Source organism: Somniosus microcephalus, chromosome 8 (genome assembly GCF_052327205.1).
Source record: "Somniosus microcephalus isolate GS21.2 chromosome 8, FLI_Smic_1.0, whole genome shotgun sequence".
NCBI lineage: Eukaryota > Metazoa > Chordata > Chondrichthyes > Squaliformes > Somniosidae > Somniosus > Somniosus microcephalus.
This window is the reverse complement of record NC_140994.1, coordinates 61,516,025-61,532,852: the sequence shown is the minus strand read 5'-3', so window position 1 is coordinate 61,532,852 and position 16,828 is coordinate 61,516,025. Positions and strand designations below refer to the sequence as shown.

General features: G+C 42.3%; 1 protein-coding gene across 12 annotated transcripts in view; it reads right to left on the bottom strand.

Annotated features, from left to right (window-relative positions):
* Positions 1 to 16,828, bottom strand: part of LOC147113556 (exocyst complex component 6-like) — a 202,311-nt gene that overhangs the window by 168,811 nt on the left and 16,672 nt on the right. For 8 of the 12 annotated variants that reach the window (XR_015079227.1, XM_085994795.1, XM_085994784.1 and 5 more), the window contains exon 2: positions 1,096 to 1,164. The exons of the other annotated variants lie outside the window; for them this stretch is intronic. Coding sequence is in view for 7 of the 8 variants with exons in the window: in XM_085994795.1 (XP_085850921.1) it covers positions 1,096 to 1,164 (69 nt within the window). In the remaining variant the exon portion in view is untranslated. The remainder of the gene's footprint in view (positions 1 to 1,095; positions 1,165 to 16,828) is intronic. 12 annotated transcript variants of the gene reach the window in all.

The following is a 16,828-nucleotide window of genomic DNA, read 5'->3' as shown; positions in this document are numbered from 1 at the left end:
TTCCACCACTCACTCACATTAAACACACATGCAGCCCCACGCACCTACATTACCGTTTCCACTATTTGTGGATTGTATTATGTTTTCCACAACATTGTTTTGTGAATATTTGTATTTAAAAACAAACTGTTTTAGTTGTGCACAAGCTGAAGTTTAAACTCCGTTTGTTGCCTCATGTCAAAGTGCTGACACTAGCTCCAACTGCAGATTTAGTCATAGAGTCTTCATGAGTGAAATAATAAATCAAATTAAGAGGCCAAGAATTAGTTCTAAAAGAATATCCGATACAAGATTACACTACCACTAGAAAAAAGGACTACACTCACTAAAGCGAAGACACAAACATGGCACCAAGCAAGCCAAACTGTAATAAAAACAGACAATGCTGCAAATACTCAACAGGCCAAACTGCACTTGCATAAAGTGTATTTTAAATAAATTGCAATGCAAAATACAGATCTAATCCCAAGCTCCTAAAATTCAAAAATGTAAAATACAAGAATAGGTTTCTTTTCAATTCAAGGAAGAGGAAAAGGTTACACCAGAAAATTACTGGATAGTTAGTCTTACCTTGGCTGTAAGTAAACTTGAAGTGTCCATAATATGGGATGAATTAGCAAACACAGAAAATTATGGGCTAATCAGAGACAATCAGCATTGATTTGTAAAGGGCAAGTCATGTTTGACTAATTTAATTTAAGTTTTTTGAAGAAATTGCAGTGTATTGATAATTGGAATGGGGTGGATGTTTCTTGATTTTTTTCCCCCCCCCATAAGGTGCAGACTTTTTGCAAAAATTAAAGCACATGGTATGAACAGGAAAGTAGTCACATACAGGAAACTCTTATCCGGCACCAACGGGACCGGCGTGGTGCCGGTTTATCAAAAAGTCTGGATTACAGAGAGTTATAGTTAAAAGGTATGAGGGTACACAGCAACAAATCCAGGCTTCCCTGTTGCTTAGCAACAGCTGCAAGAACCCCGGCCCGAGACCAAGCGTCCCTGTTGCTTAGCAACAAGTGCAGAAACCCCCGATTACACAGCCAAGAATCAAGAAACGGCCACTAATATGAAGAAAAACTTAACTGAACCTACTCCTGAATTTTGCCGGTTAACCGAGATTTCCAGTTGTTTGGGTGCCGGTAAAGCGAGAGTTTCCTGTAACTAGTAGAGAAAAAGCAGAGAATAGGGGTGAATTGAGGCTTTTCAGATAACCATGCTGTGGATAGTGGTGCCCCCCAGGAATCTGTGCTACAACCTCTTTTGTTCTATATTTATACTAACATATTTCCCATGGCATTGCTCACAATGTGCCTTCTGCCCCCCTCACCCACCCAGCATTTATGCATCACTCCATCCCTGGACATTCTTTTTCTCCCCACATCTCTAATTTTCCTGCTCTCAATGTCGGTCTTTCTCTCTGCTCTTGAACTCACTGTCAGCACAATATTCTTCCTAATACTATTCTCTCTCTCTCTCTCTCTCTCTCTGTTGCACCCATCTCTCTCATCCATGGTTTGTTAGCGCCATCTGTCTGCTCTTTCCCAATCTCACCCATGTCACCGATATTGCTTCTCTTTCTTCATGGCTTTGGTGTTTTTGTCCCATGGCGCTTCAGATCTCTTCCACCCATTTGTAACCCCCAAATCTTTTTACTGCAATGTTTTACTTTCTCTCGAATCGTAAATTACCCTCCATTTTTCTCTGGTAGTATGTCTCACACTATCTGCAGACTTCTGTCCCCATATCTCCTTCCTTTTACTGTTTTCTCTCTCCCCTGTTTGTCTCTGTCTATGTGTCCCCATGTCTGCCACAGTCACATGCACATTCCAGCCCCCACAAGTCTCTGTTCAACTTTAACTCTGTCTCCATTATTCCTCTCTCTGCCCATTGTGCCTCCCCTTTTTCAGCCCTCCATGTGTCCCTCTCTCATGCCCGGAAAAGCCGAGGGAGACTTGGACTAAGGCCGAGAGAAAGGCATAATGGAGCACGGCTGGGAAGGCCAGTTGGGCAGAGAATTGGGGCCAGACACTGGAGCTGGACCAGGAAGGCAGCATAAGCATGGCAGCAGCCAAAAGGAGCAAGGCAAGCTGGGGCCCAGGTGCCAGATAGGGGTCAGCTGTTCTGTGATAGAATGGTAAGGTTGTACAGTGTCACCATGAGTGGAGATGTGCAACTATACCATGACTGATAAGGAAGTTGCCATTTTAAATATTTGCATAGGCAGTTTCCATTGTAAATTTTGACACAAAAATTGCTACTCAAAATCATGACACAGGAAGTTAAGGCCGGAAGTGAATACATATGCAAGACTTTTTTAGTAATATATAAATTCTCCAATTCCAACATAAAAAAAAAGATTCTCTAGGTTGTATTTTAATATCTCTTACTGGAGAGCAGGGCCTTCAACAGGAATGGAAATTAGGCAGTTTTTTGTCCAAACAATTGTGGCATTTAGACCAAAGTAAGTGAATGTGCAGTTTTTAAAATACCAATCACTACTGCCAGTTCGCGCAGTTTCAAAAAGCACACACACATCACCCTTCAGTGCCACTAGAGGGCTCCCTTAACTGCATCTAAACATGGTTACATCTACAGTAATTCTAAACAATACTGAAGGAAGAGTAATAGGAAAGCACAGCTATTCTTAAGTGTGGTGGAGTGGAAATCAGGCAAAAAGCATGCTTTTCAACCATTTTTCTGACATGCTAAGCAACTGCAGGAAGCATCATACGGTCTCAAGTGCAGACTGTGAGAACTGCTATTTCATTTAGGGCAATGAAAAAGAATCAATCACAACTAACCTGTAAATTACTTTTTTCATGCTTCTGAAACAGTTATGCTATTAATACTACCACATACTGCATGGATAACAAGAGTCTAAGTGGGATAGAGGAGCAAAAGATTCTAGGGATACACATTCACGAATCACTAAAAGTAGCAACACAGGTTAATAAGGCCATAAAAATAGCAAACCAGAAACTGGGGTTCATTTCTAGAGGGATAGAATTGAAAAGCAGAGAAGTTATGTTAAAGTTGTATAGAACCTTGGTTAGACCACACTTGGAGTACTGTAAACAGTTCTGGACTCCATGGCCCGTATTTTCTGATCGGAGGCTTCCTGCGCGCGGAGGCCTGCGATCTGGAAAAATCTACGAACTTACTAGAGGGCTCCCGAGGTGCGTATACTTCCGCTCCTGGGCCTCTCCAAACTCGAAAAGCGCAGGGCCCATGTATCCCAGAGGCGCAGGCAGTTCACAAGCGTCCCTTTTAAACAAAAATTTAATTTTTTGGAAAAAATAATTAAATTTTTTACGTGGCTAAAAATAAACTTATCATTTAAAAATACTTTAAAAAAAGGCAAGAGTGGAATTTTTTTTAATTTTTTTTTTTACTTTTTTCAACTTTTATGCTGGTAAAAGCAGGCCTTGCACCTGCTTTTACCAGGCATAAGATTTCTAAGGGTTTTCTGCAGGCGGAGGTTCTCCAGAAAGCAGAACTCTCCACCCTCAGAGGCCCTTCTCCAGGGCAGGCTTCCGATCAGTTAAGAGCATTTTTGACAGATCGGAAATGCCGGTTTTCAGTGCATGCGCTTGGCATGCCTGAAACCCGCATTTCCAATGTCCCTACGGGTGTGTATACAGCGCGTACACACCCGTAGGGATCGGAATATACGCCCCCATATTATAAAAAGGATATATGGGCATTGGAGAAGGTACAAAAAGATTCACAAGGATAACACCAAAACTGAGAGGATATACTTCTCAGGAAAGGTGGAGACTCTTTTCTCTAGAAACGAGAAGGCTGAGGGGTGACCTGATAGAGGTCTTTAAGATAATGAAACGGTTTGATCGAGTAGACAAAGAAAATTTTTCCCAGGGAATTCAGGAGAAACTTCTTTACCCTAATAGTATGAGAATGTGGAACGTGTTACAAGGAGCAGTTGAGGCAAATAGCATAGATGCATTTAAGGGGAAGCTAGGTAAGCACATGAGGGAGAAAGGGATAGAAGGATATGCTGATAGGGTTAGATGAGGAGTGGGCGGGGAGGCTCATGTAGAGCATAAAACGCCGGCACAGACCAGTTGTGCCAAATGGCCTGTTCCTGTGCTGTAGACACGATGTAATACACATGTACGAAGGGATCTCCTGTGGCACTGCTCACATATACACACCAGGAGAGGAATCAGAGGACTTGGAGCAGTGTTCCATAAAGAAAACGGAACTTTCTTAACAACAAGAGCTAGAATGGCTACCTGTGGGGGTGGCAAGTCACTGAGCACGGAGGTTCCACATTCAGAAATCAGACATTTTCTCATGAAGGCAAATTATCTTGGAGCACTGCTAAGGCAGTCTGGGTTTAGAGTACTAGAACTGGGTCTCAGGGTATAACAGTATTTTGAGAAAGGTCCCAGGGTTTGGGAGCACTGGGGTGGGGGGGGGGGGGGATGTTCCAAGGATCTGGGAGCACAGGAGGGGTTCTAGGAACACTGGGGCAGCTCCATAAAAAACTTCATAAACAAAATAACGTCAAAAGAAAGACTTGCATTTATATAGCGCCTTTCACGGCCACCGAACGTCTCAAAGCACTTTACAGCCAATGAAGTACTTTTGAAGTGGAGTCACTGTTGATATGTTCACTGTTCCTACATTACATGTTGGCACCATTTAGCTGCTGGGCAATGACCATCCCCAACAAGAAAAAGTCTAACTATCCTCCTCTTCAACAGCGTCAACATCAGAGCCCTCCACCATAAACATCCTGGGGGGAGCCACTGACCAGAAGCTTAACTGGACCAGCCACATCAACACACTGGTTACAAGAGCAAGGCAAAGCTGGCTACTCTGCAACAGGTGGCTCACCTCCTCACCCATGAATACCTCTCCATCATCTACATGGCTCAAATCAGGAGTGTGATGGAATAATTACCATTCGCCTGGGTGGGTACATACACAACAACTCTCAAGCTCACCACCATGCAGGACAAGGCAGTCTGCTGGACTGTCCTCCCTGCCACTACACTAATTTTTTACTCCATCACTGTACTGTGGCTGCAACAAGTATGATCTACAGGATGAACTGCAGCATTCATCACGTTTACCTCCGCAGTACCTCCTAGCCCGACGATCTCTACCACCAAACTCCACGTTACCCTCCAAGTCACACACCATCTAGACTTGGATATATACTGCCATTCCTTCATCGTTGCTGGGTCAAGATTCTGGAATTCCCTACATGATGGGAACCAACGTTCCCCGTTAAGCTGTGCAGCGGTCGGGAGGTCCCACGCAGGCCGCTCATGGCTTTTCTATGGGAGAAACCGCGCATGCGTGAAAATTTGAATGGGCCGCACACCCCAAAAAAAGGGAACATTGATCGGAGCACCATCATAAAGCCCACCACCACAATCTCAGGGCAACTAAGGATGGGCAATAAATGCAGCCTTGCCAGCATCACCTACAATTTTTTTTTAATGCTTAAAAGTTCACTACTGCGTCATGTTTAGCCCACTCCCTGACCCAAATACTGTTTGGCATTTGCTCCGACGTCAAATAATATTGCTGCATTGAGTTTTGCACAGTTCCAAGTGTAGTTTGACCCTTTCTCCCTGACCTGAAATAAAATGACTGCGCTCAGCAAGCTGAATAATGTTTGTTAATTCATTTCCTTAGTCCCACTCGCCAACCTTTCAGCAGCCCGCTCCCCAAAGCAAAATATTTAACTTTTTAGAATCTTGCATATAGCACATGCATCCTATGTCACAATTAATTCTTGTAACAATTACCCCAAACTTCAGCCATCACACTCTTCCAAATCACCACGGGTGAGCTGCAAGTAATATGTTAAAAGTGCTGTGCACAACATGCAATGACTGTACATTTTACATCTACATCATGTATCATGCTATTGCTGTCACACTTTATTTCTATGGAGCTGATTAATAGTGCTTATTTAGTCCTCCTGAGGCTTGGGGTTCCATCTCCTCCTTTCACACTTAATGGAAAGTTTTAAGATCTTTATTACTAGAAAACATGTTTGAGCACAAACCGTGCTCAGGGGAGGGAGGGAGGGAAAAGACTTGCATTTCTATAGCACCTTTCACGACCAGCAGACGTCCCAAAGCGCTTTACAGCCAATGAAGTACTTTTTGAAGTGTAGTCACTGTTGTAATGTAGGAAATGCAGCCGCCAATTTGCACACAGCAAGCTCCCACAAATGTGATAATGACCAGATAATCTGTTTTAGTGATGTTGATTGGGGGATAAATATTGTCCAGGACACTGGGGATAACTCCCTTGTTCTTCTTCAAATTAGTGCCATGGGATCTTTTACGTCCACCCGATAGAGCAGGCAGGGCCTTGGTTTAACGTCTCAACTGAAAGACGGCACCTCCGACAGTGCAGCACTCCCTCAGCACTGCACTGGAGTGTCAGCCTAGATTTTTGTGCTCAAGTCTCTGGAGTGGGACTTGAACCCACAACCTTCTGACTCAGAGGCGAGGGTGCTACCCACTGAACCACAGCCGACATGAAACCCTTTGGGGCATTTTTCTACATTAAAAGGTGCTATATAAATACAAATAAAGAAAAGACAGCCATCCGTGGCTTAGTAAAGTAATAAAGGATAGTATCTGACTGAAAACAAGGGCATATAAAGTAGCCAAATCTAGTGGGAGGATAGAAGATTGGGAAGCATTTAAAAGCCAGCAAACAATAACTGAAAGATTAATTAAGAAAGGGAAGATAGATTATGAAAGTAAACTAGCAAAAAATATAAAAACAGATAGCAAGAGTTTCTACAGCTATATAAAAAGAAAAAGGGTGGCTAAAGTGAACGTTGGTCCCTTAGAGGATGGGACCGGGAAACTAGTGGTGGGGAACATGGAGATGGCAAAGACGCTGAACAAATATTTTGTATCAGTCTTTACAGTAGAGGACACTAAAAATATCCCAACACTGGACAAACAGGGGGCAATGGGGGGGGGGGGGGGGGGGGGGGGGGGGAACTAAACACGATTAAAATCACTAAGGAGATGGTACTCAGTAAATTAATGGGACTTAAGGCGGATAAATCCCCCGGACCTGATGGCCTACATCCTAGGGTCTTGAGAGAAGTGGTGGTAGGGATTGTGGATACATTGGTGATTATTTTCCAGAACTCCCTGGACTCAGGAAAGGTCCTGGCAGATTGGAAAACTGCTAATGCAACACCCTTATTTAAGAAGGGAAGTAGACAAAAAGCTGGAAACTATAGACCAGTTAGCCTAACATCTGTGGTTGGCAAAATGTTGGAGTCCATTATTAAGGAAACAGTAACAGAGCATTTGGATAAACATAATTTAATAAGACAGAGTCAGCATGGTTTTATGAAGGGGAAGTCATGTTTGACAAATTTGCTCGAATTCTTTGAGGATGTAACATACAGGGTGGATAAAGGGGAACCAGTGGATGTAGTGTATTTGGACTTCCAAAAGGCAGTTGACAAGGTTCCACACAAAAGATTACTGATCAAGATAAAAAAATCACGGGATTGGGGGTAATATACTGGCATGGGTGGAAGATTGGCTATCTAACAGAAAACAAAGAGTTGGGATAAATGGTTCATTCTCGGGCTGGCAATCAGCAACTAGTGGTGTTCCGCAGGGGTCAGTGCTGGGACCCCAACTCTTTACAATCTATATTAACGATTTGGAGGAAGGGACCGAGTGCAACATATCCAAGTTTGCCGACGATACAAAGATGGGAGGTAAAGCAGTGAGTGAGGATGACATAAAAACCTGCAAAAGGACATAGACAGGCTAAGTGAGTGGGCAGAGATTTGGCAGATGCAATATAATGTTGGAAAGTGTGAGGTTATGCACTTTGGCAGAAACAATCAAAGAGCAAGTTATTATCTAAATGGAGAGAAACTGCAAAGTGCTACAGTACAAAGGGATCTGGGGGTCCTGGTGCATGAAAGACAAAGTTAGTATGCAGGTGCAGCAGGTGATCAGGAAGACCAATGGAATCTTGGCTTTTATTGCAAGGGGGATGGAGTATAAAAACAGGGAAGTCTTGCTGCAGTTATACAGGGTATTGGTGAGGCCACACCTGGAATACTGCGTGCAGTTTTGGTTTCCATATTTAAGAAAAGATATACTTGCTCTCGAGGCGGTTCAAAGAAGGTTCACTCGGTTGATTCCGGAGATGAGGGGGTTGACGTATGAGGAAAGGCCGAGTAGGTTGGGACTCTACTCATTGGAGTTCAGAGGAATGAGAGGCGATCTTATCGAAACATAAAAGATTGTGAGGGGGCTTGATCGGGTGGATGCGGTGAGGATGTTTCCACTGATGGGCGAGACTAGAACTAAGGGGCATAATCTAAGAATAAGGGGCTGCCCTTTCAAAACTGAGGTGAGGAGAAACTTCTTCACTCAGAGGGTAGTAAATCTATGGAATTTGCTACCCCAGAAAGCTGTGGAAGCTGCAACATTAAATAAATTTAAAATGGAGATAGGACAGTTTCCTAGCAGATAAGGGAATTGGGGGTTACGGGGAGAGGGCAGGGAAGTGGACGTGAGTCTAGATTCAGATCAGCCATGATCCTATTGAATGGCGGAGCAGGCCCGAGGGGCCGTATGGCCTACTCCTGCTCCTACTTATGATGTTCTTGTTATTGTAAACAATTCACACAAAGAGTTGCTACACACAATTTGTACTACTCAGGAGTGATGTACATCTTTTCATATCATTAAAACATGCATCTAAAGCCTTCCATCTTTTGTTAGTCATACTTTAGACATCACACTTTTATATGCAAATCGTGGATCATATTTCCACCTGCATCATATGAACTCAGATGGCAATCTGCATTACAAATCGAAACCTGAAGAACCGAAGAACTGTAGCAGTTAGAGTCAAGACTTCAAAACATAAACTTTGTTGCGTTAAAAACTACTTTCAACGGGTTGTGGGAGAACACAAAAGAGTGAGAAAGACAGAGACAGGGAAAGGGACAGCCTGCAAGACATAAAGGAGACAGAATCACTGACAGAAAGTGAGGAAGGTAAACCGAATACATATAAAAATGTTACAAATCTGTGAGAAGCACAAAGAATAGAATACAGAGAGAGTTAGAGACAAGGAATTGCAGAAAAGAACGAACTTGCATTTATATAGCGCCTTTCACGACCTCAGGATGTCCCAAAGCGCTCAACAGCCAATAAAGCAGATTTTTTTTTTTTTTTTTTTTTTTTTTAAGTGTAGTCACTGCTGTAATGTGGAGAAACACGGCAGCCAATTTACACACAGTAAGGTCCCACAAACAGCGGTGTGGTAATGGCCAGATAAATCTGTTTTAGTGATATTGGTTAAGGGACAAATTTGGCCAGGACACCAGGAAGAACTTCCCTGCTCTTCTTCAAATAGTGCCTTGGGATCTTTTCCGTCCACCAGAGAGGACGGACGCGGCCTCAGTTGAACGTCACTTCCGAAAAACGGCACCTCTGACAGTGCAACACTCCCGCGGTGTCAGCCTGGATTATGTGCTCAAGTCTCTAGAGTGGGACTTGAACCCACAACTTTCTGACCCAGAGGCTACCATGTAGAGAGAGGGGGGGGGGGGGGGGAAAAGAGTAATATGGTGCAACAAAAGTTGCTGACAATTGTGGGGCAGTTGCAGAGAAATGGCTAAAATCTCAGGCAATTGTGGGAGACACTTTTTTTTTACAATCTCAGTTTTTCCAGCACTTCAATTTTAATCAGTAGCATGTTTGAGGATGCTCATGTTCTGCTTCATTCAGCCAACTGAACATTGAAGGAAGTTTCCCGCTGGTTACTGCAACAGTTGGCTGTACAACTAGCAAGTGCTTAGCTCACCTGTACTATTTAAATTAGAGTTTCTATTAAATTCCCAAGAAACAAAAGTGCTAACTGTACAAGCAGCTGCTATGATAATCAGCTGGAAACTACCTTTACGGTTTAGAGAGGTAGATCACCAACAGCTTAAAAAATACTGATGACATAACATTCATATTATAAAACACAGCATCCTCTAACTTTCAATGAACATCACCTTGGGATAACTGTTTAAAAAATATACACACAAGCTTCCTTGTGGGCAGCAGAGATAGTATTGGTGAAATCCAGTCTCCAACTGATCAAAGTAGCGATTGGGGTTTTGGCAGCTAAGGGAGAAGAGCTAGGGACTGATGTAAGCAGTATTAGAGCAAAGGAAAGCTATATCCAGATGGGAGAGGAAGCCAAACACAGGACAGGACAGAACAGTACACGAAGATTCTGCTCCTCTAGGTTTAACCTGAGGTGGCAGGCACAGAGCTGATGGGAGTCGGGACCACGTGTTTGTGGGAAGCCAAAGTGCATGGCTGCAACTTGGGCTTTGCCAACATTTAGCTGCAGAAAAGTTGGTTCATCTGGGTCTTAATGTTAGATAGGTAATTGTGGTGAGTGGCAACAACCCATGGGTCGATGGGTAATTGTGGTGAGTGGCAACAACCCATGGGTCGATGGGTAATTGTGGCGAGTGGCAACAACCCAAGGGTCTATGGGTAATTGTGGTGAGTGGCAACAACCCAAGGGTATATGGGCAATTGGTGAGTGGCAACAACCCATGGGTATATGAGCAATTGTGGTGAGTGGCAACAACCCAAGGGTCGATGGGCAATTGTAGTGAGTGGCAACAGCCCATGGGTCTATGGAGAAAGCGGAGATTTAGAGTTGAGGGTCATGAATGCACACGTGAAAGCTGACCTCATGTTTCCAGAAAATGCAAAGAGGGGTTGTATATTGCAAGGGTAGGTTCAAAGGAAGAATGTTGTATTAATTAAACTTTCTAATAGCTCCATTTTATTTATAGCCAGTGACATAAATTTCCTTCGCTATACAAAAACAACTTATTGCAACTAATTTCAGTATATTAGGTTTTCCTTCCTACATTGCTCATTTCAGTGCCAAATAAAGTAGTATTTACAATTATCAGGTGGTAAGTGCTATGCTAATAAACTTTTTAACTACCCAGGACAGTCTTCAGTTAGCAAATACATTAAACTGGGTGTTTTTGTTCTAGTCCCTGCAACTGACTGGTTGATGTAAACACTGTGCTGCAATTACTACCAGAATTGCTGCAATTTACTTCAGAAGTATCAAATAGCAGTTATACGAGCATGTTAGCAACTTTTGTGGCCGCTATATATGATCAAATTATTGCTACAATCTGTCAATCTGTAAACACAACTTACAGTAATTGTATTGTTCAAAAACTGAGAACAATAGTATACTCAAAGCCACGTTATAATACAAACCCCAAGTGACCTTGACAATTAAGAGATTTGCCTTCATCTTCCACGGTTGTAAATTTGGATGTATAGGAATCGAATCTTTTTAAGCAATTGTGTTTTCATTATACAGAACTGCATACACCACGCTGATGTACTTAGTTTCAATGTAATTATGCAGGACAGTAAATACTTTGCACACAAATATTTATATATTTATTAAGAAATCCAGTCTACAATAGTTGCAGGGTTAGAAAATGAAGCAAAAAATGACAGTCGCTGGCGTCAGGTCCTGAAGTTTGCATTTAGACGCCCTTCTCATTATACAATTCCAGCTTTCTTAGACCAATACTGAATCAAACTGCCCAACCTGGCCATGAAGTACGTTAGCAGATCTGCCGTGCTGTTGCCTATCGACTATGTTAAAAGAAATAAGAACATAAGAAGTAGGGACAGGAGTAGGCCATACGGCCCCTCGGGCCTGCTCCGCCATTCAATAGGATCATGGCTGATCCAAACTTAGACTCACGTCCACTTCTCTGCCCTCTCCCCGTAACCCCTTATTCCCTTATCAGCTAGGAAACTGTCTATCTCCGTTTTAAATTTATTTAATGTCGCAGCTTCCACAACTCTCCGAGGTAGCAAATTCCATAGATTTACTACCCTCCGAGTGAAGAAGTTTCTCATCAGTTTTGAAAGGGCAGCCCCTTATTCTAAGATTATGCCCCCTAGTTCTAGTCTCACCCATCAGTGGAAACATCCTCACCGCATCCACCCGATCAAGCCCCCTCACAATCTTATATGTTTCGATAAGATCGCCTCTCATTCTTCTGAATTCCAATGAGTAGAGGCCCAACCTACTCAACCTTTCCTCATAAGTCAACCCCCTCATCTCCAGAATCAACCAAGTGAACCTTCTCTGAACTGCCTCGAGAGCAAGTATATCTTTTCTTAAATATGGAAACCAAAACTGTACGCAGTATTCCAGGTGTGGCCTCACCAGTACCCTGTATAACTGCAGCAAGACTTCCCTGCTTTTATACTCCATCCCCCTTGCAATAAAAGCCAAGATTCCATTGGCCTTCCTGATCACCTGCTGCACCTGCATACTAACTTTGTGTGTTTCATGCACCAGGACCCCCAGATCCCTTTGTACTGTAGCACTTTGCAGTTTCTCTCCATTTAGATAATAACTTGCTCTTTGATTTTTTCTGCCAAAGTGCATAACCTCACACTTTCCAACATGATATTCCATCTGCCAAATTTTTGCCCACTCACTTTGCCTGTCTATGTCCTTTTGCAGGTTTTTTATGTCCTCCTCACTCACTGCTTTCCCTCCCATCTTTGTATCGTCAGCAAACTTGGATACATTGCACTCGGTCCCTTCCTCCAAATCGTTAATATAGATTGTAAAGAGTTGGGGTCCCAGCACTGACCCCTGCGGAACACCACTAGTTACTGATTGCCAACCCGAGAATGAACCATTTATCCCAACTCTCTGTTTTCTGTTAGATAGCCAATCTTCCACCTATGCCAGTATATTGCCCCCAATCCCGTGATTTTTTATCTTGTGCAGTAATCTTGTGTGGCACCTTGTCAAATGCCTTTTGGAAGTCCAAATACACCACATCCACTGGTTCCCCTTTATCCACCCTGTTAGTTACGTCCTCAAAGAATTCAAGCAAATTTGTCAAACATGACTTCCCCTTCATAAAACCAAATATCTCCCTATAAAGGCCTCTGCTTATTTCCAACACCATAATCAGTGTTCCACTTGGTCGGTTACTCACTCTGTATGAACACTTTATTGTTTTCAATTCTGTATATATCCATATCCAACTCCATTCCTCATTAATTCTCTCTCCCTATTTCTCCAAATCCATCCTTGCCTCTCTGCTCTGTGACTATGATTGGTGTACTGAATTTTGTGTCACAGCAAACATGCTGCATCATCTCCTCCAATAAAGACTAATAACTCCCATGGGGTAGGTAACAGACTCCTTCAGCATTCTGGGATACAAGTAGGAAATTTGCCAGGCACTGGATACACTAATGAAAGCTTCATTTGGTACTGGTTCCCAGGATAGGAAGCTCGCAAACAGTACCTACATTTAAAAAAGGGGGACAAATGGGGTCTAGATAATTACAGGGCCATTAGTCTTATGTCAGTACTGAGTAAAATAATGGAACCTGTATTGGAGTAGACTGGAGGAGTACTTGTATAGTCTGTTGCTTATTAAGCTATAACACAGATGTGAGATAGGTACTACTTAATAATCTTCCTTGACTTCTTTGAAGATGTTACAAATAAATAGTGGAAGTCCCTACAGTATAATTTATTCTGAACACTAGGACCTTGACAAAATCCCACATGAAGTAATAACAAATTTAAATCCAGGCAGAATGAAGAGCTGGGTAAGAAATTGGATAAAACAGAGGGAGTACTTGTGAGAAATGTAGTATGTGATTGCAGGGAGGTGCTGGGTGCAGTTCAGAGGAGTTGGTGCTTGGACCCTTGTTGCTTCTGATCTACTTAAATGACCCTGGATGCAGAATCCAACTTCAAGCTTAAATTAATTGACAGCACAAATATAGGAACTGCAGTAGAAAGGCGTGCATTTATATAGCGCCTTTCACGACCTCAGCATGTCCTAAAGTGCTTTACAGCCAATGAAGTACTTTTGAAGTGTAGTCACTGTTTTGCTCTTATGTAGAATCAATGGCTTTAATATAAATGTGATGAAAGTCCTAGACAAGCTAAAAGGGTCAATAACAAATAATTTAAAGATTAGATAGTATCTATCCCAGAATACTGAGAGGGAGATTAGGCAGGAGATCTGTGACATACTGACAGTCATTATGGGAAATCAATGGACATTAGGGTGGTACCAGTAGATTGGAAGCAGCTTAACATGGCTCCAAGGGAGATAAACAGACACAAACAACTACAGATTTCTTAGTTTTATTGCAATATCTTATAAAATAATGGAATTATTAGGAGTAAACCTGAAGAATGTGCACAACTTAGTAAACAGCAGACAATATGGTTTCAGCAGGGAAAGATCTTGTCTGACCAACCTCCTTGACATTTTGAAGAAGCGACAACCTAAGTAGATACTGGCAAGTTTTACACTGTGGCGCACTTAGAATTCCAAAGGGCTATTCAGCACAGAGGTTGGGATTAAGGATAAATTTTGGAAGCAGGTAAAAAAGTTGTCTGAAGGATAAATAACTTGGATTTACATGATGCCTTTCACTTTCTTAAAGTGCTTTGCAGCCAACAATCAAATAGTACCATGGAAGGAAAAGGAAGATGTTTTAACGTCTCATCTGAAAGACAGCACCTCTGACAAAGCAACACTCCCTCAGTACTGCAATAAAGTGCCAGCATAGATTCTGTGGTGGGGCTTGAACCTTACTAATCAAAATGGTACTATATATTGGGGGAGGGGGGGGGGGGTGCAAGAGCAGAGAGGTCTGGGAGAATACAGTCACAAAAGGTGGCAGGGCAAGTTGATAAGGCAGTTAAGAAAGCGTACTGGATACTTGGCTTTGTAAATAGGGGCCTTGAATACAAAAACAAGGAATTCATGCTAAACCATTACAAATCACTGGTTAGGCCTCAGCTGCAGTATTGTGTACAATTCTTGGCACCACACTTTGGGAAGGAGGTCAAGGCCTTGGCTATGTTACACAGGAAGTTTACCAGGATTAGGGACTTCAGGTATATGGAGAGATTGGAGAAGCAGGAATTTGTTCTCTTTAGAGCAGAGAATGTTAAAAGGAGATTTAATAGAGGTATTCAAAATTATGTGGGGTTTTGATAGAACAAGGAGAACATTTTTCTGCCGGCAAGTGGTTGGGTAACCAGCAATCATAGATTTAAAATAATTGGCAAAAGAACTAAAGGGGAAATGAGGAGAAATGTTTTCACACAGAGGGTTGTAAGATCTGGAACACACAAGGGTGGTGGAAGCGGATTCCATAGGAACTTGCAAAAGGCAATTGGACATGTACTTGAAGAGGACTAATTTGTAGGGTTATGTGGAAAAAGCTGGGGTGTGGGGCTAAAATGGACAGCTCTTTCAAAGAGCTGGCACAGACAGGGCGGGCCGAATGGTGTCCTTCTGCACCGTAAGATTCTATCCCTTTGACTTAGAGGAGTTAGTCAGGGTTGGGGGGGGGGGGGGGGGGGCGAAAAAGAGGTGGTGCCGAGTGGGATACCCTACAATTCAATATAATAGCAAACTAAAACAGCCAGTTGATTATAATAAGGCAACTCATAAAATATAAAGAGTTGGACAAAATGTGAAGTGGCAGAATCATGGCAGCTTAAATTCAAATGAAACAAGTGTAAAGTGCTGCACAGAAGAAGAAAAGCCAATAGGTGACATACACACTGCATGAATAGTGTTGAAACAGCTAAAGATGAAGTTGAAAGAGATTTAGAAGCCTTCATAGACTTGATACTGAAAATGTCCAACCACTGCAGAACAACTGCTGAACTATGCAGTCAGAACAGTATAAGTCAGAGGAAGTCATATTCAAATCTTATATTGCTCTGGTCAGAGCGCACCTCGAGTATGGTGTCCAGTTCTAGCCAAAGCCACTTAATGCTGGAGGCAGTTCAAAGGAAGAGCCACGAGGCAGACCCCTAGTGCAGGAGCTCTAGGTTACGAGGGAATATTGGAGAAACTTCGGCTTTCAGTCTTGAAAGGAGGAGATCTTAGAGATATACAAGAAAGCAAAGAGCAGAGAAAAGGTAAACCTGGAAAGTTACTCCAAACTAAATTGTATTAATAGATCAAGGAGACAAAAGGTTCAAACTAGTACAAGGCAAATTTAGGAGAGATACCAGGAAGTTCTTCTTTACATGAAGAGTGATCAATACATACAACACTGCCAGGTAGAGCAATGGCTGCAAGAACCCTGGAATTATTTAAGGAACAATTGGATGTTGCCTTAGGCGGGGTACTGGGTTCAGTACTGTAGGGTAATTCTGGGTTGATTAACTTAGATGGGCTGAATGGCCTCCCCCACCTGTATTTATTTTGTGACCTGTGAAGTGCTCCAACCAAAACCTCGTCATTGGATTTACTGGAGATCACGGCCAATTTCAACAGTACAACTGTTCGAGTTGTATAACTGTAGACTGACAAATATGAATAAAATACAAAAGCCACAGCTTTAGAGTAGCGCCTACATAGTATAAAACATAGAAAATAGCTTAACGTCTTACAGAATGAGTTTAGAAACTACTATAGATATTGAACAAAAAAAAACTGGATAATGGAGATTAGAAGTTTAAAGCCAAGATGTGAAATTTCTCAAAGAAATTTTTCTCTCTGTAATTAACAAGCCGCTAATGAATTCACATTCTCAGAAACTGGAGATTTCAAAGCTGCACATTCCCAAGATTTTGTTAGAATGTGATTAATGAGAGAAAAACAGACATTTCCTGTTTTCCATCAAAAGATTCAGTGCACCCGCCCCCCTTAGAAATAATGATTACATGCAATCCACAATCAAATTGCATTGTTTGGCAATTTAATAGT